Source organism: Triturus cristatus, chromosome 2_2 (assembly GCF_964204655.1).
Source record: "Triturus cristatus chromosome 2_2, aTriCri1.1, whole genome shotgun sequence".
Taxonomy (NCBI): Eukaryota; Metazoa; Chordata; class Amphibia; order Caudata; family Salamandridae; genus Triturus; species Triturus cristatus.
In genome coordinates, this window is record NC_140582.1 from 317,132,574 (window position 1) to 317,157,235 (window position 24,662).

General features: G+C 46.1%; 1 protein-coding gene across 5 annotated transcripts in view; it reads right to left on the reverse strand.

Annotated features, from left to right (window-relative positions):
• SEC24B (SEC24 homolog B, COPII component) overlaps positions 1-24,662 on the reverse strand; it is a 678,312-nt gene that overhangs the window by 584,586 nt on the left and 69,064 nt on the right. For all 5 annotated transcript variants that reach the window (XM_085641377.1, XM_085641376.1, XM_085641375.1 and 2 more), the window contains exon 3: positions 10,193-10,324. In XM_085641377.1, the coding sequence (XP_085497503.1) occupies positions 10,193-10,324 (132 nt within the window). The remainder of the gene's footprint in view (positions 1-10,192; positions 10,325-24,662) is intronic.

Consider the following 24,662-nt stretch of genomic DNA (forward strand, 5'->3'; position numbering starts at 1 on the left):
GCAATGTGTAAGAATCTCTACACAAATTAAATAGGTCATTAGGTATATAGAATTGTGTTCAAGGACAAGGGCTGCAAATATAGACTCCTGAGCCACGGGTGAGCCAAGATGGTGGTTGCTAGGCACACGTGACACCTGTAGTGGCGCCCACAGGCCTAGTGGAATACAGGAGGCAGCAACTGCTAGAGCACTGGCCCATGAGCATTGGAAGACTCAAAAATGCTGAGACTAACTCCACTGTGTCCCAGCCCTGGAGGTGTGTGGTGAAAGACTGAGGTCCTAGGACAATACTGGAGGTAAGGATGCGCTCTCAGACGCCCGTTACATAGGGGGCTGCGGAAACTTCCATCACGCCTCCCCACAGGGCTCGCGACACACCCTCCCTCTCTCCAACTGAGCGCCTCCCTCACTGACACCACCTCGAGATCCCGGCTCGGAGAGAACGATGGGAGGAGACCTTGCAGCTCCCAGAACCCGGCTTTGTACAACTAAGCCTCTGGGCCTGGCTAGCGAGAATCCGTGGCCTGAACTTGCAACTGGGGACAACATGTCCACTGTCTGGCCTTCGAGCGGGCCACCCTTGCCTGGGAGTGGAGGACCACACGCCACTTACCCTGCGAGCCTCCCACCTCATCAGAAATACCACCCCCACTACTACTGCTGGGGCCTGCTCTGTCCTGCTTTCCCCAAAGGAGAGGTACATTCGCATGAGGCTGTCCAAGGCCCAACAATAAAGGGGCAGTCCTCCCCTGTACTCCCCACCCCACTGTACAGTAGCACAGTAGAACTCCCCTATTTCTCAGGCCCACTGATGGGCTTGGCTGCCCGCTAATGCTGTTTGTAAACACCTGGGGATCTGCTTTGCAAGCGGGTCACTTGTCTGCACTACTATAGACCCTGTAACCGAGGGGGGGGGGGGGGTGGCACCCCGGGGGAGAGACATCGGGTGAGATTGTCCATCCTCCTCACAGATGCATACCAAGATGGAATGGTTTACACACATCTTTTGAGCCCAAAAACCCACAGGCCACCAGCCATCTACTCCCTCCGCTACTGACACCTTAGGCACATGCTCCATCCGGGTGTCCCGCACAAACCTGGAGACTAAAATTGGAGATGTCTGAGTCGACATCTCCCTCCCGCGCCAGAATTTACAAAATGCTGCTGACTGAGTTACTGAGATCGAGGGTCGAATCTCTACCATGGAGGAAAAATCTGGGGAGCTTTGGGCAGTGGTATCCCACCTCTCCACCTCCATCAAACCTCTGTGAAGATGTCGAAAACAGAGCACAACGGAAAAACCTGTGACTTGAAGGGTTTCCAGAGGGTGCAGAAAACTCATCCCTGGAGAAACTTCTTGAGTCCTGAATTCCAGTTGAGAAACTATCCGCCTGCTTCATCCCACAGAGAAAGCTCATCGAGCCATGGCACAGATGCCAGATCCCAGAACCCCACCTAGGGTCCTTATTGGCAATTAGTTAAATATAGATAAGCTGAGATGCTATCCTTAGAGGAGCCAGGAAATGAGGCCCCATCCCTTTCTAATAATCACGTATCCATGTCTTCCCAGACTACACCAGACTGGCCCAGAAGCAGAGAAAATCACACAAAGCCGTCAAACAGAAAGTGATTGGCCTCAACTACATGATTCTCTTCCTGGCACGTCTTAAGGTACTTCACAACTCCTGCTCCTTCTTTTTGAACACTCCCGAAATGGCTTGGGAGTGGGCAAAGGAAGAGATGACCCTCCGACGTCCCCCTGAGAGCAGTGCCTTATTATAGGACACCACCCCATCCCTGGAAACACCACTCCTGGAAACACAGAGGCCAGCACATCGCACCCCAGGATACTTGGCAGGCTGAAGATGAAGGGACCCAGAGAAGCAGAAATGTGAGTGATAACCCTACCCAAAGACAGACTAGGCCCTAGGTCCTTGCTTCAGACTTGACCTCTGGTCTAGATCTAACGTGAGAAGTCTGAGAACTCCTGTTCATTGTCCTTACTTGTACCTGATCGGAATCGTTGTGAGCCTCTCAATCCAGTTTCTTGCCAGGAGCACTACATCCTACTATGAGTGGAGAGGTTGGGCATAGACTGCCCCTGTACTGTTGATTCCATAACCATGTTGATAGAGTTTGTTAGGGCGACGATTACTTCTACGGCAGAAGTTTGGGGTGGGGCAGTTCAGGAGTAGCGGGGATTGTTCTGGTTTTAAGAGTAATATGTTTTGGTCTGCGAAGCTACTTTCTACATGTCTCACACACACTGTATAGCTGCAAAATCATGCATACAAATCTTATAACATCTGGACAGGTCGTATAGAAGATACTACAGGCAGATTGTGGGAGCTATTCCCGCTACGACATTTGCGCACACACACCTAACCCATATGGCCAAGTTCATCATAATGACCAGGAACATAAATGGTATGAATAAACGAATCAAAAGCGGTGCAGTCTTCTGATTTATGAAACTCCACTCGCCGATGGTCTTGCTCCTCCAGGACACACACCTCCTTGGCACACGCTGCCCAGTCTTGGCCCATGCTGCCCATACCAATGTCTCATGAGGGATCGTGATTCTCCTTTATGGATGCTCCCCCCCTTCATTAATCACTCTTCTACAGACACATCCGGTAGTGGTCTCTTGGAGGGCATCCACTACAACATCATCTTGGTCTATGTCCCCCTACAAATGATGAGCGCTTCCCTTGTAGACCTTCAAGCAGTGGTTCTCGACCTTCCCCCAGGTCACACTATCTTAGAAGGGGAATTGAATGTGGTGTTGGACCCCCAGATCGAACACATGGGAGCCACAGCTGCAGTTCCTAGCAGGCCCTCCCCACTAGCAGAGTGGGCCAGCTACTTTGGCCACTGCAGTACCGGGAGAATGTGACATCTTCGAGAACTCTGCTATATACATTTCTCAACAGCACATGGATGCTTGTCTAGGCTGGACTAATTGTATATGCCAGCCATGGACATGGCGACTATGGCTGAGACAGCCATCCTCCCAAGAGGAATCTCTGACCATGCCCCAATCATAAGTTTGGGGCTGACATAAGGGGGCCCGAGACTCACATGGTGGCTAAATGCCGGATACCGGACAGACCTTCAATTCTCCTAATACCTACCATATGAATTGAAAGCATACTTTGAGCTTAACCAAGGCACAGTAGATGCCCATGGGACCCTATGGGCAGCCGGGAAGGCGATCCTATGGGGTAAAGCAAAGGCCTACATACGTGGGCAAACTAAAGCCAGGCTTCAGAAGATAATGGAATTCGAAACTTTGAGTGTCAATATTAAAGGCTGAAGGATGAACGCATGAAATGTCATCTTGTGGCACATAAGACATTCTCTACACCAACTCTGTTAAGAGGAAGCCAAGAAATGCTGAATTTCCTCACAAGCACTGGTAAAGGAATGGGTGATAAGACTGGAAAGCTATTCAGTGACTTTCAATACGAGATGCAGTAACCAGATTGATCCTGAGGATCAGATTCCCAGGGTGAGGAAGTCTGTTGAGATTGCGGACACATCCGCCTTCTACTATACGCATGATACCACCCAATTCGAATCATACACCATCTCATCAATGACCTTCCCCTTGCTACTCAGCCAGCAGAAGACAGAGCATCACTTCATCAACCCCCATTACCTTAGAAGAAATCAACGCAGCTATCGCAGATACGCAAATGGGCAAAACACCAGGGAAGAGAAGAATCGCCTCCGGTTGAATACTACTAATAAAGTTTAAAAGAATGTTCGTCCCTCACCACCTCAATCTGTACCACGAGGCTTTTAAGATGAGCTAATTCCCTCTCAAACTAGATCTAGCCACCATTGTTGTCATCCATGAGGCAGTGAAACCTCTAGAACTGCTCCTCCAACCACCCAATCTCACTGCTCAATACTGAACTGAAAATCTACGCTAAATTAATGGCCAAAAGGCTAGAACCAGTGATAACTGTGCTCTTCCACCCCGATCTATGCGGTGTCATACTGCACCACTAAACTTGCCACAGTGTTTACAAAGTAGATGCAGCACTCGCTCTCCACCTCACACGACTTAACCCTGCCGCACTTCTCCTTCTTGATTATGAAAAGGCCCTTGACTCCTTGGACTGGTCGTTCCACTCCAGGTCCTCACCCAGGTGTGATTTGGGCCAATCTCTCTCTCTTTTGTTAAAAAAATACTCTATACCCAACCTTGTGCTCAGATGAGAGTCAATGGCATTCACTCTTACACATTCCCAATTGGTTGTGGTAACCGGCTGGTATGCCCCTTTTCACTGCTACTATTCGCCGTAACGGTTGACTGGTGACGTAAATTTGGTGCAATGCGCAATTCTGGGGTTCCGCTGGCATGACTGCTATGAAGATCAAATAGCACTATATGCGGACGATGTGCTACTATTTAGGTGCAGCACAGATGTTTTGAGTCCCCACCTGCTCCAGATACTGCACCTATATGAGGAGGCCTCCAGGCTTCAGATTAACTAGCCAAATTCGCTTCTGGTTCCCCTGAAGGGCGACGATTCAACAATAGCCTACCAGTCCCGCCTCCCGATACGCTGCCTCAGATTCCAATATCTGGGCATCCACGCAGACCTGAAGGCAGAGCTGACCTGGGTAGTCAAACTCCATCCCTTAATGACTTGTGCTACGCAAAATATGACTAAATGGGGAGACCTACCTATTAATGTCCTCAGGCGAGTGGTCAGTTTTAAAATTATGATCCTACCCAGGCCTCTCTACATATTGCAAAAGGTCCCCCCACCCCAAATACCGGGTTTAAACAAGTTGCAGCGAAGATACAAGCATTTTATGGAAGAACAAACCCACAAGATCGCCTTTCATAAACTCATACACTCCACAAATGATGAAGGGATGAGAATGGCTGACTCATGCCTCTATTACTAGGAATCCCAGATGCAAGCAACCAACAAATTGATTTTTGGAGATCACGAAGACCCAGCCTTCTGGCTAGAAGTCTCTCTACTTTGAAGTCAGCACATAGATGGGCTGAATTAAGGGAACCTCCTTTTAGGATCCATCTCAGAGGTGACACAGGTGACTCTTGTGTTGGAGAGCAGCCCTCCCCTGGATACAATGGGGCCATAAACCCATGCAAGACACCCATGTGGCACATCACCTGTTTTATGCACACAGCCCACCTGGAAGGCTTCAACTGCTGGAACCTGTAGGAAGCTGGCTCTGTATATACTATACCAAAGTAAGGTATAGTGTGCACAGAGTCGAGGGAGCCCCCAGAGGTATAACAGAGAATAAATGAGGTATGTACTAACCACTCTCTGTGGTAGTGTGGGCGAGCAGTGAGGCTTATCCAGAGGGCGTGTTAAGCATTTATTGTATTCACTCAACCAAGACTGATGGCACACAGTCAGACACTGAATCCAGTATAACAAAAGATATACCTATGTTTTATTTTTAGAATCAAGCAGGACTTGGCTCAGGTAAGTAAAATACACTCTCAAATGCAAGACTTCACAAATTTAACCACAACTGCATTCCCTTGTAATTATAACAGGTTGGTATTGGTTCAAAAAAACTGTTTAAATTACACAGCAATTACTTTTGGATTACTTTTAAATTACGTCATCCACTACTCGGGTGGTATACCTAGATACCACGCCGGGGATCTCACAGTGCATGGTAAGTTAGACTTTAAGGTTTGCAGTGTAGTTACTTTTTCTCCATACAAAAAATCAGTTCAACACTTTTGGAACACAAATTCGTAACATTAGATCTTATGGAAGTAAAATGGTTATCTGTTTCACGGTTAAGTAATCGACTTATGAGTGAGAGTTTTTGGGGTTAGGATCAGCATTCCCCAAGGACTAGGTTGGCACTTACATTGCACCACCAGTGGCACTGGGGCTGTCAGGTGCAGAGTGCAGGGGCCCAGTGTTGGCCAATGGGGCTAAGGAGGCCTGCTGTAGGAGGCCACTTACGAGCAGCCACTTGGCTGTGGCAGCAAAGCTCCTGGGGTTAAGATCAGCACTGCAGGGGCCAACAATCAGCACAAGAACAGCACCACCAGCGGCACAGGGGCGGCCGGATGCAGAGTACCAAGGTGTGTCGGGGAACCTGTGGATGTCAATGGAGATCTTCGGTTCAGTAAAGATGCTGCAGGCTCGGGCAGGGAGACTTTCTGGAGGCGACCACTGGCTGGAGAGATATGTTGGGATCTTGGTGGATGCCTGAACACTGTTGGTTGGGCCACCCAAGGCCATGGGGTATAGGGTGCAGGGGTGTCTTTTAGCGTTGGGTTCTTCTTACCAGCACCAGTCGCAGTTGGGGAAGCCCTTCAGGTTGAGGCTGGAAGTGCCGTCTTCAAGCTTAAGCAAGGTCAGGATCACCACATCCCATGTAAGGATCTCTGGGGAGACGACCTTGTGGTGCTGGGCAGCTCGGGCAATTGGAGTCGGGTGCAGAATTGCATAGACGCCTGGATCCGGAATCTGTGGGTGAGTCTTGGCTTGAGCAAATCCTGTGCTCACGGGAGACAGCATCTGTTAGATGAATGCAGGACAGGTCTTCGGAGCTCTGGGGTTGCTGGCTGCTGGACTCACCGGGGTTCTTGCTTTAGGCAGGTTAAAGTCGGGACAGAATTGTAGGGCTAGGGCCAAAGAAGTAGGTGTCCTCTTCTTCTGGAGTCCTCAAATTTGTGGCGGCAAGGTTCAGGATCGCACCTAAATACTAAATTTAGCAGCGTTACAGGGGTATGCAGGTCGGGACCAATGGGACCTTTCCTTGGGGCAAGTACACCCCCTATTATGCCACCCTCGAGGGGGGCATGAGCCTCTTCCTAATTGGTTGGGTCCCCTCATCTCCAAGATGGAGGGGACTGAGATGTGTGCTCCACCTCGCCTACCCCACCTGAAGGATGGGGTTGGCAAAGGTGGGCACATGTCTCCTCCTAAGCTCAGTTTTTCTGCCAATTCTCCTGCCCAAAGTGGGGGTCAGAACCGGTGGGATTCAGTTGCTGGAGGCAGAAAAAGGCAGGGACAGCTTACAGGCCTTTGAATTTTCAACTCTCGTGAACTCAACACATCCTGGGGGAGGAGGCATGATACGTCTACCCAGGATGGGCTTTGTTTCTGGACCCAGAAAGTGGAGGCTCTCTACCCAGGGGTCCAGAAACCTGTTTGGTGGTGGCAAATGGTAGGCAGCCATTCAGGAACCACACCAGGGCTGGTCGTTTTTCAGGGGGCATCTCTAAGATGCCCTCTGTGTGCATTTAACATTAAATCCCACACTGGCATCAGTGTGGGTTTAATGTGCTAAGAAGTTTGCTACCAAACTTCCCAGGTTTTTGTAAAGCCATTATGGAATTGTGGAGTTCATAATGACCAACTCCCAGACCATATACTCTTAATGGCTTTACTACACTTACCAAACTCGAAGAATGGACTTGGACACTGTAGGGGTACAGGGCTCATGCCACTGTATCCTCACCTGGGGGCTAGTGCACCTAGCTAGAGGGGTGACTTACCTAGGCCCCAGGCAGTGGGTTGCAGGCTTGGCATGCAGGGATGTGTGCCATGCCGACTCTTCACTTTTTCTCTCAACCAAAACACGCAGTCTGCAATGGCAGTGTGTGGGTGTTAAGGTACAGGTGCTCTAAGGGTTGAACAATAGGTACTGCAGGCCTTAGTGGCCTTCCTTGGTCACAGTGCCTTTGTTACTCATGGTACCATTTACAAGGGGCTTACCTGTGGCCAGAGATGTGCCAATGATGGTAAGGTAAAGCTTAGAGAAAGAACACAGGCCCTGGGAACTTGATTGGCAGGGTCCCATGCCACACTAAGTCAAAGTGCATCATGCATCAGGCAAAAAGGGTGTGTGGGTGTAACCATCCAAAAAGGGGCACTTTCCTAAAGAACCTATTTGAGATGTCTAAACTGGGCCATGTATGGGCTGGCTTACAGATTAAATCCTTCACAGAATTGCAGACAGACAAGTCCCAATTTTATAAATACCTACAATTACACCATGTGCTAACCGTATACTGACCCGTATTGACTAACCCCCCAGAATATAAGCCCCTAGAACCCAAAGTCACCATCAGCCGCGGAATAATTTCAACTCTATAGGTCTCTGATAGGCATCGCACCAGACCACTTTGGGCCCCTCCGGGAGTGGTGGGACGGTTGGGTAGGTCCCATGGATAAGAGTGACTGGCAGAATGCAAAAATGGCAGAGAGAGAACTGGTTATTCCCTCCAGCCTCTGTCTTATGGCACTGAAATACCTCTGCATGGCCTACACTACCCCCCCCCAGACGGATTCTCACAGGCACAGATACAGAATGCAGTTTCTTGCACATGGTCTGAGAATGTCCCATCACTGCACACTACTGGATGAAATCTTTGACATTGTCAGAGAACACAGAACGCCTGATTGACTGCACCCACACATAGCAGTATTAGATATCCAGGACAATGTGGGTGGCATCAGAGAAAACGCATACTTGTGGGCACTGGTGTCATCATGGCTAAGAGAGATATTGCAAAACATTGGAAATCCACACAGGCTAAATAGAGGAAGGCGATGGACTGGTGTGATGAACTGGAGGAGCCGGTTGTCCGCATAAATATGGGTAAATCTGGGGGAGGTGATGGTTTTACTATAATGTACTTGTGCCTTAACAGTGGAATATCACTCTTTTTCCTTTATTTTTACCTATTCTGCTGCCACTGCCCGGCAGAACTTTCAGTGTGTGTCATATCTTTTTCTTGATGTGTTGGCTTTTACAATAAAATCTGGTTATATATAAAAAAGTGATCCTGGATTGAACAGGGAGCAAACAAAGCTTCCTACGGATTAGAGATGCCGTACAATAGAGAGGAGGCTTTCAGCTTTACTGCTTGGCTATGAAGACATTGGTAAAAGGTATTTGTTCATTTCCTAATGTTGTACATTGTAGTAGTTTAGGCAAACTCCAACAAGGGCAGGCACAGCCAAGCAACAACTCGAATGTCATAAAGGGGATTATCCATGGCAATGTCTCCAATCAATAGGTATTTAACAACAGTGGATACATGGTCATACATCTGATCTATCCACCTACTAAGGTCAATTCTAACATGAAGACTCCTAATGGAGGCCAAATAGTGTGGCAAGGACATAGCACGGAAGGCCAAAGTGTGGGCTACCAAAGGTTTGTGCTACCATTCGTCACAAACACTTCAGATCTGTTTATGTTAAGCTTTAACCAAATGTACCTCATCCAGTCTCTGACATCCAACACATATTGCCACAAAGTGGACATGTGGAATAAATGTGACTAGATGGACAATCGATTGTGTATCCCTGGCATACGTTTAAAAAACACAAAAACAGTAAGCCCTGGGACCAGATAAGGTAATCAAGAGACCTGACAAAATGGAAGAGATAGTTCATAGCATTATGCATTGGTGAACTTTGCAAGAAATAGGAAACAAATAAGGTACTAGAGCTACCTGTTGGGTATGAGCAGAAAGAAAAGGTTAGAACTAATCAAGCACCTTGCCTCCCAGGCCAGTCTCGCACAAACAGCCAAACAAGGAATTGTAGCATTCCCTTGGAGTGTTAAGTACATCCATAGCCACTGAGGAAATAGTCTGCACAGTTGATGCATTCTAGTCACCGCAGTTTCTAATCAGCTGAAATTTTCACCTATGGAGCTATAAGCTCACTCGCTGTCACACAACTTGAAAACAAATCCAGTGACTCTGCAGTGCTCGCTTCTCCAAGGATCTCTTTTCTGCCCAGAGACCACTAGGTCACTGCAGACTTACTGCAAGCACAATTCAGCTTAGGAGCAGTTGCCCCACGCAGGTATTCTCTGACATGCATGCTTAATCACAGTTACACAAGTAGCAGTGTGGATCTTGTGTCTGTGAGGTCTAGAAAAATAAAATGTGATTTGTGTTAAAGGCGCCTACACGAACCTTCTATTACATGTGTTGGACTCCTCCTGGATTTGCAAGTGCAGCTGCATCTGGCACTTTGCCGTGAACACGCTTTTTTGTTTTTTAGAAGCATTGAACACACCTTTTATTTTAATAACCCTTTGTACTTTTCTTGTTATTGTACTCCCAGAAGACAGACCTTCGCAAACCAAGGTACCTTTGAAGAATCTAAAGAGAAGCATATAACATTTAGAATATGAGTATATTTACCTTCTTGCAGAGCTGGCATATCTGGCTGCATAGAAGAACCCACAGAACCAGAATTTACTGATGGAGCAACTGTCACTGCAGGTTTCGTTGAAGAGGCAACAACGTTTGTTTCTGTACTGTGTGAGGAAACACCTGCAAGATATAACACAGAAGCTGAAAAAAACATGTTCAGGAAGTTGGATTTTCAAATATTTCAATATGAAATAAAGAAGATCAGATTTTTAAGAGATGAGAAAATTGCTAAATGTCAGGTAAATAAACCATTAACAATAGAGAGCTAGGTCAATGCTCTACAATCACAGATATGCGTATACATAAAAAGCAACCAGAATCAAATGCTTGATTTTATGTTTATTTAGATATTTATGTTTTGACTTTTTTCTCTTTAAAAAATGTTTGAAGTAGAATTTGCTTTGAAAGCACCATACCTTGTGGAGTTTGGTTGCCATCTGAATGTGAGGGCCAGCACTATTTTATCTGTCTGACTCATTCCTAGTACTGCCAGGGGTCACTATGTGCTGCCATGGAATGAGGGGCACCACGAGTGTAAAAATTTGGAATTTGTGAATATGGCGCCAATATTTTTTAAGAGCAGGCAATGGTCCCATGGACTCTTAAAAAATGAAAAGGAAACTTTTAATTTTTCTTTTTTAAATGCATCCCGTTTTTCTTTAAGGAAAATATGCTGCATTTAAAAAAAAAAAATTTATTTAAAAAGCAATCACAGACATGATTGTCTGCGGACCCCAGCAGATGACCATTGCTGTGATTACAGGCCATTTCCAATGGGTCACAAATTTGCTACAAGCATTATGAACGTTGATGAGGCAGGTCAATTGTGACCCCATTATGAATCGCTAAATGTGACTGCGACACATTGGTACTTCACTTTTTGCGGCTTCCTAATTGTTAGTCGCAAAAATTCACAATTAGGAACTGGCAAAATCTTTCCCTCGTACATGTGGTCTTAGATCCCTAAAGCCAGGCACATGGAGAAGCTGCAGAAATGCAAACTTCAAACGAGCAATGCTCATGTGGTATCCTTGGAGGTTCTAAGCAAAAGGCTTTAGTAAGTTAGATGCAATGCCACTTTGAAAGGACTTTTGTTAGCAAAATACAGGCAAATCTTAAAGGCATATGCATAGTTGTCAATTGGATCCATGGCTTTGCTTCAAAATATTCATGAGACATAAGTGAGGTATGAGTGCTGCGTCTAGTAGAAAAGTATTTACAGTGGTGTAAGAAGGACTCAGAAGGTGCAATAGCAGTGATACTCCTGTGACTCGATTACTGAATAATACACAATAAAAGGGCCATTAACACTCTCCTGTGTGTGAGTTATGTTTTGGGAGCCATCATATTCCTTAATTAAGTAGAGCTATCTTCAGAACAGGTTCCCGGACTTGAGCATCAATCATTTATTCAGTCCTCCTTTTGCAGTGGCTACGGTATCAGTGAAACTCGGGGAAGGAGGCGTCTGTACTTAAGATCCAATTGTATGGGATCATTTTCCTTTCACCGCTGCCAATCACCTGAATTGTGTGAGCTTAATTACAATATAAGGCCAGGAAAATTTTATTTTCTTTTAATTTTGCCCGTAAGAAATATTCCATAGCCACTTTTTAAGTATTGGAGTTTTCACAGCAGGTAGCACGGAAATGGGACTGCAGACACCCGGCCACAAAATAGTTAAAAATGAATTTTCAGTTGTGGTATGCAAGACTTTACCTGCAATTAATGCCTCATAAATAGCACAACAGTGCCAGGTGGAGACAGACAGAGCCTATTGGGGAGTTCAGACAACACTTTGAGTTGTTTACAATTGCCTCTAGGCATTCAGTGATATTATATAAACAATCTTTTCGCAAACAGCTAAGTAGTGTACACATGTTAAAGATATACCAGATAGGTGGGGCAATACTTACATTTGTACTCCCTCTCTTTTCTTTAAAAATAAATAATAAACTCTGCTGTTTCAGGGACCTACTTTGAAAAAGTAGGCCTAGTCTCTTTTGGTGTCAACAGATGTCAGAAAATTGACCCTTTCCTTTCTCTGGGAGTGAAATGAATGCACTTTCAATTAAAATTCCTTTCTCTATCACAAATGTACCGACCTCTGAACAATTTTCAAAAGGTTTGTCCAACAAACTCACATTTCATGCAGAAAATGTGGAATTCGCAGCCACACTTCCAAGTTTAGCATCCAAAAAGGGTGAGAAAAAAAAAGATTTTTCTGTCCAGCAATTTTTTTTCCGGGAAAATCTGACCTGGCAATTGTACAGCAATGTATGCTCTGTAGAAAATGACATTTAACATTGTGTAACATTGAAATGGGTTTTGCTTCCAGTTCTAGCCAATCGGCAGCTATCAGCATTTTAAGACTTTGCTTGGAAATGCTATCACTCACTCATAGAATCGGGAAATCAGCACAATAAACACAAGTGGCATCATCTTCAGCCCTAGACACCAGAATCATTCTCAAGCGGTTTGAACGTCTTAGCTCCTGGAAATGACCACTACTATTTCTGGGTCTTTGTTATGTGACCTTGTGCCCAGGTTGCCGGGTCGGATTGAAGCCTTGCTTGTGTTGAATAGCAGGACAGAGCAAATGTCTTATTTGGCTTATCTGTTTTGAACTCCATAGTTCCAAAATTTGCCACCTAAAAGTTGGAATGATTATTATGAAAATCAGCATAAAAGGATTCGGAAAAAACTGCAGTCTCATTATTCCCAACTTGGTGTGGTGCAATATGGGTGCGCTGTGAATGCAGGCGATAATTAATTTATCAGTCTTTGATAGCGTATCCAAGCAAGATGACTGAATCAAAGGTATAAATGTGCATGCAAGTTAACCATAATTTAGCAGCGGATGTGACTCCAGGCGGGCATGTGTTCGGCTTAGCTGTGTGCAGTGCAATTACTGCTTAGAGCTCTCAAACATCCGAGGGTCAGGTGCAACGTGAAGAGCTTCGACTTGCTAATGCTGTCATGAAATATTTTTTTTGCAAGCGACTTTCCAATTCACTGCACACTTGCAAATGGACGTGACTGGGTTTCATTTAAGACTGCAGATTAAGAGGGTACCAGCCACCTGGCAAAGCTGATTATCTTTCTCAGATAAAAATATGCCGACCATTTGCATTCGTGTCTTTACCGGAAGATCCAAGCACTGGCAGGTGAAAACAAAATTGTGTAAAATTGTCACATCCTCATTTATACGGTTTAAAAATGCCGATAACGTGTAAAACATTGGGGAAAGTTTGTTAAGCCTGGAGTCACTAGATGTCAGGGAAAGGTATTTTAAATTCAAAATACATGAAAGCGGGCGCCCTGCTCAAACAAAGCCCCGCGTCCGTCCACATTAAAGTGATAACAAAAAAAAACACATGAAAGCAGACGCCGTGCTCAGAGCGAGGCGCCCATCCTCATAAAAGTGATTTTAAAAAACACATACAGGAACAAAATGAAAACATGAAAGCACAAAATTAAAGAAATAGGGCCAGATGTATCAAGCGTTTTTGCGTTCGCAAACGGGCAGATTTGCAGAATCTGCCCATTTGCGAACGCAAAGATTGCTTTTCCGATGTAGCAAACCTAATTTTGCGATTCGGTAACCTGTTACCGAAACGTAAAATGGTTTGCGATTCGGTATTAGGAAGGGGCGTGTTTAGGGCGTCCCTTCCTAATACCGAATCGCATCGGTATGTATGAATATTTTGTGACCGCAATTGCGGTCGCAAAACATTCGCATTTTACCACCTGCTTCAAGTAGGAGGTAACCCATTCGCAAATGGGAAGGCCTTTGTAAATGTTTGTAAAACCATTTTTAAGAGCAGGCAGGGGTCCCACAGCGGGTGGGAGTTGTCAAAGTGCTCCCCACTCATTGGAAGCTGAGGTTTCATCTCTTTCTCCAGACATGAAAGAGATGAAAGCATTGCTCATGCACATAGGGAACTGCATTTTCAGCAGCTCCCTGCATGCAGCAGCTATGCTGGCTCCCGCAGGAGGCGGGGAGCAGGATGGGACCGCAGGAGCCCCCCTCCGCAATCCTGGGGAAAGTCAGAAGGGAGCAGAAAGAGGCAGGATTAATGTCAGAAACGAGCAGAAAGATGCACGATAAAGTGAGAGGAGAGCAGAAAGAAGCCGAATAAAGGTAAGCAAAGAGACAAGATAAGAGACAAGTTAAAGGTGAGAAATTAGCAGAAAGAGGCAGAATAAAGGACAGTCACGAGCAGAACGAGGCACAATAAAGGTCAGAAACTAGCAGAAAGAGGCAAAGTAAAGGCAAAAAATGAACAGAAAGAGGCAAAATAAAGGTCAGAAGGGAGCAGAAAGAGGCAGAATAAAGGTCAGAAACGAGCAGAAAGAGGCAAGATACAGGTGAGAGGGGAGCAGAAAGAGGCAGAATAAAGGTCAGAAAACAGATGGAAAAGGCAGGATAACGGGCAGAACGCGTCAAGAGTGAATAAGGAGAGGTGAGAAACGAGCAGCAAGAGAGAAAATAGAGATCACAAACGAGCAGTAAGAGGCAGAATAAAGGTCAGGAGCGAGCAGAAAGAGGCAAAATAACAGACAGAATGAGCAACAAGAGGCATTATAGAGGGCAGGAGAGAGCAGAGAAGAGTCAGAAAAACGAAGAGAAAATGAGCAGAGGAGGCCCAAAACTGCAGGCAGCAGAGAGTAGCGGATTGCAGGCAAGCTGCACAGAAGGAACGTCACAGGAGGAACTGGCACGAGGACCTGCTCCCATGTACCCCCCTACTTTTTTTTATTTTACTGCGCACCACTGACAGACCAGCAGGTATTCGGTCCAACTTTCCTGCAATACAACCAATTTCTTGATATTTGCATCTCAAGAGCTTGAAAAGAAGGATGCAGTGAAACAGGAACTGGGAAAGATGGACATATATTAGCTGGACATATACCTTTCTCGGTGCTCTTTGCACTCTCCCTTACTCCCTTTTCCTTTTTCAGCAAGTAAAATGTAAAGAGGAATGTTTTGCACTTTTACCCTCCTTTCCTCTTCCATTTAGCACAATACTTCTAGCGAAAAGAGAGCATACCAATGTTTACATTATACCTTAAAAGTAGTGAAGTCAAAGTATTTTACTATAATAGCTGTTCATAGGTACTACTCTAGGGCCATTCTTCCCTTTTTATACTGTTTTATTGTTCTTATTCTTTTATTACGTACATTTGTGTACTGTTGCTTACCTCATGGTGGCATGCTTCACCCTGTATGATGCTGTTTATTTCATGGTGGTATGTTCCACCCTTTTAGGATTTTAACGAATCAAATAAAAGTACCTTTATCCACTGACAGACCCACTCACCCACCCACTCACAGACCCACTGAGGTGCCCAATGACAGACACAGACACTCATGCACCCACTCACAAATCCATTCAAGGACTCATTCACCCACTCACAGACACACAAAGACACACACTCACAAACCTACTCAGAAACGCACTCCTGCTTCCCTCACAGACCCATGCATTAACTCACATACCCACACACTCACTTACAGACCCACTCACAGACCACTCAGACACACACACACCCACCTATGCACAGACACCCACGCACAGACACTTTGAGACTCTTGCACGCTCTCAAAGACCCACTCGGACACTCATCCACCCACTCACAGACCCACTCACTCATGTTCCCACTCAAAGATCCACTCAGAGACTCACACACTCCCACTCAGACACTTTAGGACCCACTCAGAGACAAACACTGTTACTCACAAAACTACTCACAGTCCTACTCAGAGATTTACAGGTTACAGTTAAGAAATAGAATTTAAAAAAACGTAGAAATTCATTGAAAAACGCAAAGGTTACCAGAAGTTACAGTTAGGCTCGGATTTCACTCATATAAAACTTAAAATTCAGCAGTTATAGTTAGCTGAGCTAACTATAGGTTATGTCCCCGCAATGCACTGCTTATGACCTCACATATTACATCACTCATGACATGGTCAGTTACATCACTCATGACATACAGTCAGTCATGCACCCCCTGAATCAATCATATAGGCAATCATACACCCACTGACTCACCAATACACCTTGCTATATATATTTAACTCTCAAACTTCTAAAAAACAGTCATCGCATGATGTAATCAGTGATATAATCGCTACCTTTGGTTTTTTTTTATCCAGTGGATTGCTTGATTATATGTTACACTTGAGGGAAAGGATGTGGCATTACAGATAGAGCTGCAGACTTTGCAACTGGGGAACCAAGTTCGAGTTTCGAGGTCAGCTCGACATCCTGTGATTCTGGGCACATCACTTAATCTCCCCATACCTACAACCAAAATGAATGTGTCCTTGTGTAATGTTACCTGATGCCCATATAAAGCACTCCTACACCTTTGGGTAAAGTCTCAGCTAAATAAAATGGCAAAAAACTAAATAATCTAGCATTTAGCACACCTCTGTCATTGGGCTACATTTGGGTGATATGTGTGCTGTATTTGGCCTCTTTTTCCCCAGTGGCCATCTTGGGAGAATTATTTGTGATGAAACTCCCTAATTTAATAATTTAGTGCAATATCCTCAGTAGACTACTTTGATTACACCAAGTTGGAGTTCATATGTGCCACACCTTTGGCATAAATTCAGAATTCTCGCAGTCTAGTTGCTCATTAGAACACTGTAGTAAAACTATTGATCACCAGAGAGTTAACTGGCAGTATGCTGCTGCTGTTGAAAGTGCATGTTTCAGTCTGCATGTGTTCAAAGTGCATGTTTCAGTCTGCATGTCAGAATGTTATAATAAAATATAAGAGGAAGATTTTGAGAACTCACTTAAAATGTGTCCTCATTTTTCTCTCTACAGCAATAACTATAATTTCTATGACAAACTGAACTCTCTTATTTTGCTCCTTTCCGAATTAAATGTTTTAAGTTTTACCAGTTTGATTCATTCAACATGGCTTCAGGTTTGCCATACTTTTGTCATAAGTAACACTGTTAACACTCTAGTTGTTCTTTAGATCACTTTGGGAGGCTGCAGTACAACACAAGAGAATCAAATGCCTGACTTCATTTTCACATGGCTGAGAAAGATAGTGTGAATTTACAGAAAATATGCTCTCATTTTAGCTTCTGGAGCACTTTCCATAGCCTCGAAGGGGAAATCATGAAAAACCAGTTCTCTCTCAAACATAATTCTTGAAATCCCAGCAGAAAGCTTTTCCACAGGGTGAAATCACCTTAGAACATACCACAATTGCTAAAATTAGTACGGTAGCATCAACAATTGATTTATATTGTAACTAAACTATGTTATCACCCTTTATGCGTTCTCCTTTTTGTGACCCTCAAAACGTGGCATTCACTGCAATGCAATTCAATAGGGTGGTATCATGTATATTGGTCCCAAGATGGCTGCCAACAATTCCTGGTTGAAGTGTTGGAAGCCACTCAAATTTCAGTAGGATTTTGGGCTCCCAGATACCCATCTTTTTTTAAACCTAATTCTGTTCAGCTGCCCAGGTTGTAGCAGTGTTCAAAAAATGAAAAATTTCCAGACATGAAATAGGGAAAACGCATTTTGGGACCCCCCTTTTTTCCTCGGGCCCCACTTGACATATCACCTCGAAAAGTTCTACCCAGCAGCTGAACCAAAAAAAGGAAAGTTTTGGGAAAATGCTGTGAAGATTTGTCAACCAGAGCCAGTCATTGGCAAAACAAAAAACGCTTTTCCTATGGAAACTTTAGTCTTAACTATAACAACATATCACCAGTAGGATATCTATCTATCTATATTCATATATTCACTGAAAAACCCAAAGGTTACAGGGACATTATAGTTTGGCTCAGATTTCACTCATACAAAACCAGTGAAATTCAGCAGTTACATTTACCTGAGCCAACTATAAATTACGCCCCCACAATGCACTGCTTATGACCTAACATTTTACATCACTCATGACATGGTCAGTGACATCACTGATGACATCTCAAATGACATCCCTGATGATATCACTCAGTGATTGTGAGTGTTTTCTAAACATTTATGAGAGCTAAACATATATACTAAGATACTACAAAAGTTAAATTACTATACTTTGTGTACTACTGAGTGTTACTATTTCTAATATATATATATATATATATATATATATATATTACCTACTGGCGGTCGCCAGTAGGTAGTTATAGTTAGGACCACGTTTCCATAGGAAATCCGCAACATTCTATTTTGAATAACTTTTGCGCCGGTCGACGAATCCTCGCGAATTTTTCAAAATAGGTGGGGCGCTGCGCTCCGCTCCTACCCTGAAAGTCTCGGGGGGATTCGTCAAGCGGGGGCTGAGATAAAAAGGGGGTCCCAAAACGCGTTTTTCCCATGCATTTTTCCATAGGACCTTTAGACACAGCTACAGCCCGAACGGCTGAACAGAATTACTTGAAATTTGGCAGAGAGGTAGTCCTCAGGTCAAGGAAGTGCCTTTTGTAGGTTTGGTGTAAATCTGTTCAGTAGATTCTGAGAAAATAGCCTTTAAATCAATATATATATCTGAGCCAGCTTACGGTGCGCTTACGGTGCGCTTACCGCACGCGTACGGTGACGTGCGCGAGCGCGATTCTGATTGGCTCTTAGATCTTAGTAAACATTCGAATCGGCCGAAACCAGGAAGCGGCGGCCGCCATTTTCTCTCTCGCACTCTGAGTGGGGCAGCATAAATGAAGCCCAAAAATGTGTAAAGGGGCAGTATATTGAGATAATAATCACCCAGCAATGATATACGGGTCCCCAAACAACCCGCAAGGCCAAAAAATCGCCGATTACGCTTATCGTACGCATACGGTAAAAAAAATTTTTTTAAAAGAAAGTATCCACACTCTCCCCACCCCATGTGCAAATGGTGCCCGAAGGGCACCATTTGTGCATGGCTTATCAATCAAATGAAAACAATAAACAAAACATTTCACAACGATGCGCATAATATGTCCTCCATGTGCGCACAGTGCGCGAAGTGCATCGTGCGTACATGGCCCATCTCGCATAATGTGGGCACGCGGTGCACGCAGCGCACCGCGTGACCACCGTGCGTGCATGGCACTAACTGCGTAAAGTGGGCGCGCGGTGCGCGAAGCGCACCGCGTGCTCAGTGTGCGCGCACGGTGCGCGAAGCGCACCGTGCGCGCACGGAACGAACTGCGTTAACTGGGCGCGCACGCCACGAATGGCGTAAAGTAAGTTAGCATTTAAAAAAACGTACAAATTCACTGAAAAAACCATAGGTTTCACACACGTTATAGTTAGGAATTAGCATTTAAAAAACCTTGCAAATTCACTGAAAAAACCATAGGTTTCACACATGTTATAGTTAGCTGTAGATTTTACTGATAAAAAACCAATGAAATTCCCCCGTTATAGTTACTGTAGGCAACTATAACTCACGCGACCGTAATCCTCTGCTGATGACATATGTGTCTTTATGAAAAAAAAATATTTGTAATATATGTATAGCTAAAATTTAATGGAAGAAGACATGGGCAAATAAGTGTTTAAATACAGTATTAGCATCAGCAGAGGATTGCGGTCGCGTGAGTTATAGTTGATTGGTAATTTTGATGTCTCCACAATATGTTTTTTTTCCCTGTTGCAGACACCAGGCCTAACCACGCAAGTGAGGTACTATTTTAATCGGGACACTTAGGGTAAAATTTGGAAGTGTGTAAGTTTGTAGCTCCTCGCAGATTCCAGAATTTTCCATTACAGAAATGCAAATAGAATGTCTTTTTTTCTTTTCTTTTTTTCAAAGTTTGAGGTTTGCAAGGGATTCTGGGTAACAGAACCTGGAGAGAGCCACACGTCACCCCATCCAGGATTTCCCAGGAAGTCTAATTTCCAAAACTTTATAGGTCTACTAGGTTTCCTTAGGTGCCGGCAGAGCTAAGGTCCAAAATCTACAGCTAGGCACATTGCGAAAAAAGGGTCAGTTTTCACTGGAAAAATGTGATGCGTCCATGTTGCGTTTTGGGCCGTTTCCTGTTGTGGAAGTTTGAGGTTTGCAAGGGATTGTGGGTAACATAAGCTGGTGAGAGCCACACAAGTCCTCCATCCCATCCTGGATTCCCCTGGATGTCTAGTTTTACATTTTTTTATAGGTTTGCTAAGTTTCCCTAGGTGCAGGCTGAGCTAGGGTCCAAAATCCACAGCTAGGCACATTGCAAAAATGGGTCCGTTTTCACTGGAAAAAAATGTGATGTGTTCACTTTGCGTTGTGGGCCGTTTCATGTCGCAGGCATAAGGCATACCCACACAAGTGAGGTACTATTTTTATCGGGAAACTTGGATGAATTCAGAATAGTAGAACAAGTGTTATTCTAATTGACTTTCTTTGCATTTCTGCATGCCAAACTTAAGACAACTTGTAAAAAGGAAGTCATTTTGAAAAATGACCTTGCCCTCCAGGACAAGGCTAGCACACTCCCCAGCAGCTCAGCAGCTCAGTCCACTGCGCCAGCACAGAGTCCTCCCGCCGTACAGGGTTCGAGCCTGCTGCTCGTCAGGTCTCGCTTTGTGTCTGCCCTGTGTCCGTTTTTCTCTGCTTCCCTGCTGCCCCTGCATTGCCCGCACTGTTTTGTTCCTCTGGGCTATTTAATTTAAGTAGTTTTCTTGGTTCAGTACTTTCCCCTTGGCCCCTCGCCACTGTTCTCTTGTGTTTGTAGGGGTTGACTCCCCTCGCCTCTGTTCACTTTCCCGCCGCTGCTGCCCCTGCGGCCCGCCCCCTACTCAGCCCTGCTTCCGCCTCCCGACCTCTGCTCCCGCCCCCCCTTCCCTATATATGGCGACCGCTATACGATCGCCCCGCTGGCGCGCCGAAGGCAAGCCAGTCTGCGCCCGTCCGCACCCGGTCCGCACCCAGCGCCAGACCCCCCCGGACCCAGCGCGTGCCACAACACCCGTCACTGCTACGACGCCAACACCCTCTACGCACTCAACACTGGCCGATCCTCCACCTGCTTCCAGGCCACCCCGAAGTTCACCCAAGGACCCTTCACCTGCCGAAAGTGCAGCTACCCCAGCCAGCGCACACCGGCACGTCCTGCCCTTCCCACCAAAGCAGGCCACAACAGTCTCAGATGCATTCTACTCAACACCTGCTCAGTCCACAAGCACGCCGTCGAACTCTGGGACCTTCTCGATTCAACGTCCCCGGACGTCGCCTTCCTGACGGAGACCTGGACGAACGCCTCCTCGGCGTCCGACATAGACATAGCCATCCCGGACGGCTACAAGATCACCTGCAGGGACCAAAACAACAAGCCAGGCGGCGGAATCTCCATCGTCCACAGGAACACCATCAGAATTTCAACCAACATCAAAGACTTGCCCAGCATGGCCAAACACCTACACTTCCTGATCCACGTGGATCACACCACCACCCTCAGAGGAACCCTTGTCTACAGACCCCCGGGACCCTGACCACAGTTCAGCGACTCCATTGCTGACCTCATCAGCATGCACACCCTCGCCTCCACAGATTACATCCTCCTCAGAGACCTGAACTTCCACCTCGAGAACCCCAACGCCAGCAACTCCACAACCCTGATCGACAACATAGCCAACCTCGGACTCACAGCTTGTCACGACGCCCACCCACTCCGCCTGACACACACTCGACCCCATCTTCTCCGCCAGCAACCACATCACTTTCAGCCACACCACCGAACTCCACTGGACCGACCACCACTGCATCCACTTCTCCTTCGAGAAACACGCCACGCACATCCAACTGCAACGAACCCCACACCGCAGCTGGAACAAAGTCACCGACACCAGCTCCTCACCACCCTCACCAGAGACCCTCCATCCGAGCCCTCTGACACCAGCGCAGCGGCCTGCAGCTTCAGACAATGGATCGACGACTGCCCCAATGAGGAAACCCTCCAACAGGTGCACCGACACAAGAGCCATCTGGTTCAGCGCCGACCTCCAGTCTTCCAAACAAACCTGCCGTAGAATCGAGAAGCAGTGGCGCCAAGACAGGACACCAGACAACCACGCAGCCCTCAAGAACGCCAGACGCAACCATCACCAACTCATCCGATCCGCCAAAAGGACCTCCTTCAAGGAACGCATTGACAACAAAGCACAAAACAGCAAAGAGCTCTTCAGCATAGTGAAAGAACTCGCCTCCCCCAGCTCCAGCACAAATGACATCCAGCCGTCGCAAGAACTCTGCGACTCCCTGGCCACCTTCTTCCATAGCAAGAATGCAGACATCCACGACAGCTTCGACACCCAGACACCGATGAGAGACGCCGACACCCAGGACCCAACACCCACCAAACACACCGACCTCCTGCTCTCCTGGAACCACGTCAATGACGAAGACACCATCAAAATCATGAACACCATCCACTACAGCTCTCGTTCCGACCCCTGCCCCCACCACATCTTCAACAAAGCAAGCTCCATCATCACACCCCAACTCCGAAAGATCATCAACAGCTCCTTCAAGACCGCCACCTTTCCGGAGAGTTGGAAACACGCAGAGATCAAAGCCCTGCTCAAGAAACCTAAGTCGGACCCAAAGGACCTCAAGAACTTTCGACCCATCTCCATGCTCCCGTTCCCACCGAAAGACATTGAGAAGACCGCCAACAGACAACTAACCCGCTTCCTGGAGAACAACATCTTGGACTGCAACCAAATCCGGCTTCCGCAGCACCCACAGCACCGAAACCGCCCCCATCGCTGCCACCGACGAAATCAGGACCCTACTGGACAACGGCGAAACCGCGACCCTCATCCTCCTGGACCTCTCGGCCACCTTCAACACCGTCTGCCACCACACCCTACGCACACATCTCCACGACGCAGGTATCCGTGACAAAATCCTGAACTGGATCACCTCCTTCCTCACCGGCAGAAGCCAGAGAGTCCATCTCCCCTATTCAGATCCGAAGCCACCACGATCATCTGCGGCATACCCCAAGGATCATCCCTCAGCCCGAACCTTTTCAATATCTACATGGCACCGCCCGCCAACATCGTCCGAGCACACCACCTCAACATCATCTCATACGCAGACGACACCCAGCTAATCCTCTCCCTTACCAAGGAGCCGGCCACCGCCAAATCCAACCTCCACGAGGGAATGAAGGCCGTCGCAGAGTGGATGAAGACCAGCCGTCTGAAATTGAACTCTGACAAGACAGAAGTCCTCATCCTCGGCTCCAACCCCTCCGCACAGGACAACTCCTGGTGGCCGGCCACGTTGGGAGCTGCCCCGACACCCACCAACCACGCACGCTACCTGGGTTTCATCCTGGACTCAACGCTCTCCATGACCCAGCAAGTCGACGCTGTCTCCTCCTCCTGCTTCAACACCCTCCGCATGCTCCTCAAGATCTACGGATGATCCCCACCAACACCAAAAGGACGGTCACCCAAGCCCTTGTCAGCAGCAGGCTGGACTACGGCAACTCCCTCTACGCGGGAACCACGGCCAAATTCCAGAAAAGACTCCAACGCATACAAAACGCCTCCGCACGCCTCATCCTTGGAATCCCCCGCCACAGCCACATCACCGTCCACCTGGGAGACCTGCACTGGCTCCCGATCAACAAGAGGATCACCTTCAAGCTCCTCACTGTGAGAAGTTGGCCTGGCATATGCTGGTCACTAGTTATAGTGGCCACCTTGCACCAGTCCAATTCGACTCTTGGTAGATAGGTTTAAAGACAACCTTTTAAAGAAAGCTATCCTAGTGATAGCTGTGGAGAGCAGCCTTCAGGCTAAGTCTCTGAGAAATGTAAAGCAGCTTGTTTTACCTTATAATCTCTTGAATTACCAAATGAAGACACCACACGGGTATATATATCAAATATATATGTATTTATTTCTAAATAGACTGCTAAAGGATTGGGTCCCGTCCAGGATTTTGAATATGCGGAATCGGGCATTGTAAAGACTTTGACTCCTATCCTTATCATTGGATAAACCTCTGACCCGGTGCTATATTATTGATAAAAGAGACGGGACCAACGATTGCCATTTGTCTGATTTAGACCTGTATCTTATTCGACACATTCTCTATCTTATGAATTGACGTTGAATGACGCTTTAGAAATTTCAAGAAAACATACATATACAGATGTATTGTCTCTTACGCCCTGAAGAAGTCCCAAGTTGGACGAAACGCGTCGGCTGCTTTGGCTGTTCTTAAATGTCATTTTAACAAATGAATAATAAAGAAGATCTTTTGAAAAGAAAATATTCCATGTACATGGACTAATTTGACATTATTTACATTTGTGGAAGTGGTGCGCCTTTTGCTGTTTATGTCTTATTTCTAAATATACTCTACTAATCTCTTTATGAGATTAGAGCCAGGTAAAAATTCAAAAGATCAACAGTTCTCAATAAATTAAGCACAAATATGGCTGTAGCCCTAGGGGCGTACCAGACCATATACTAAAATAGTGGTT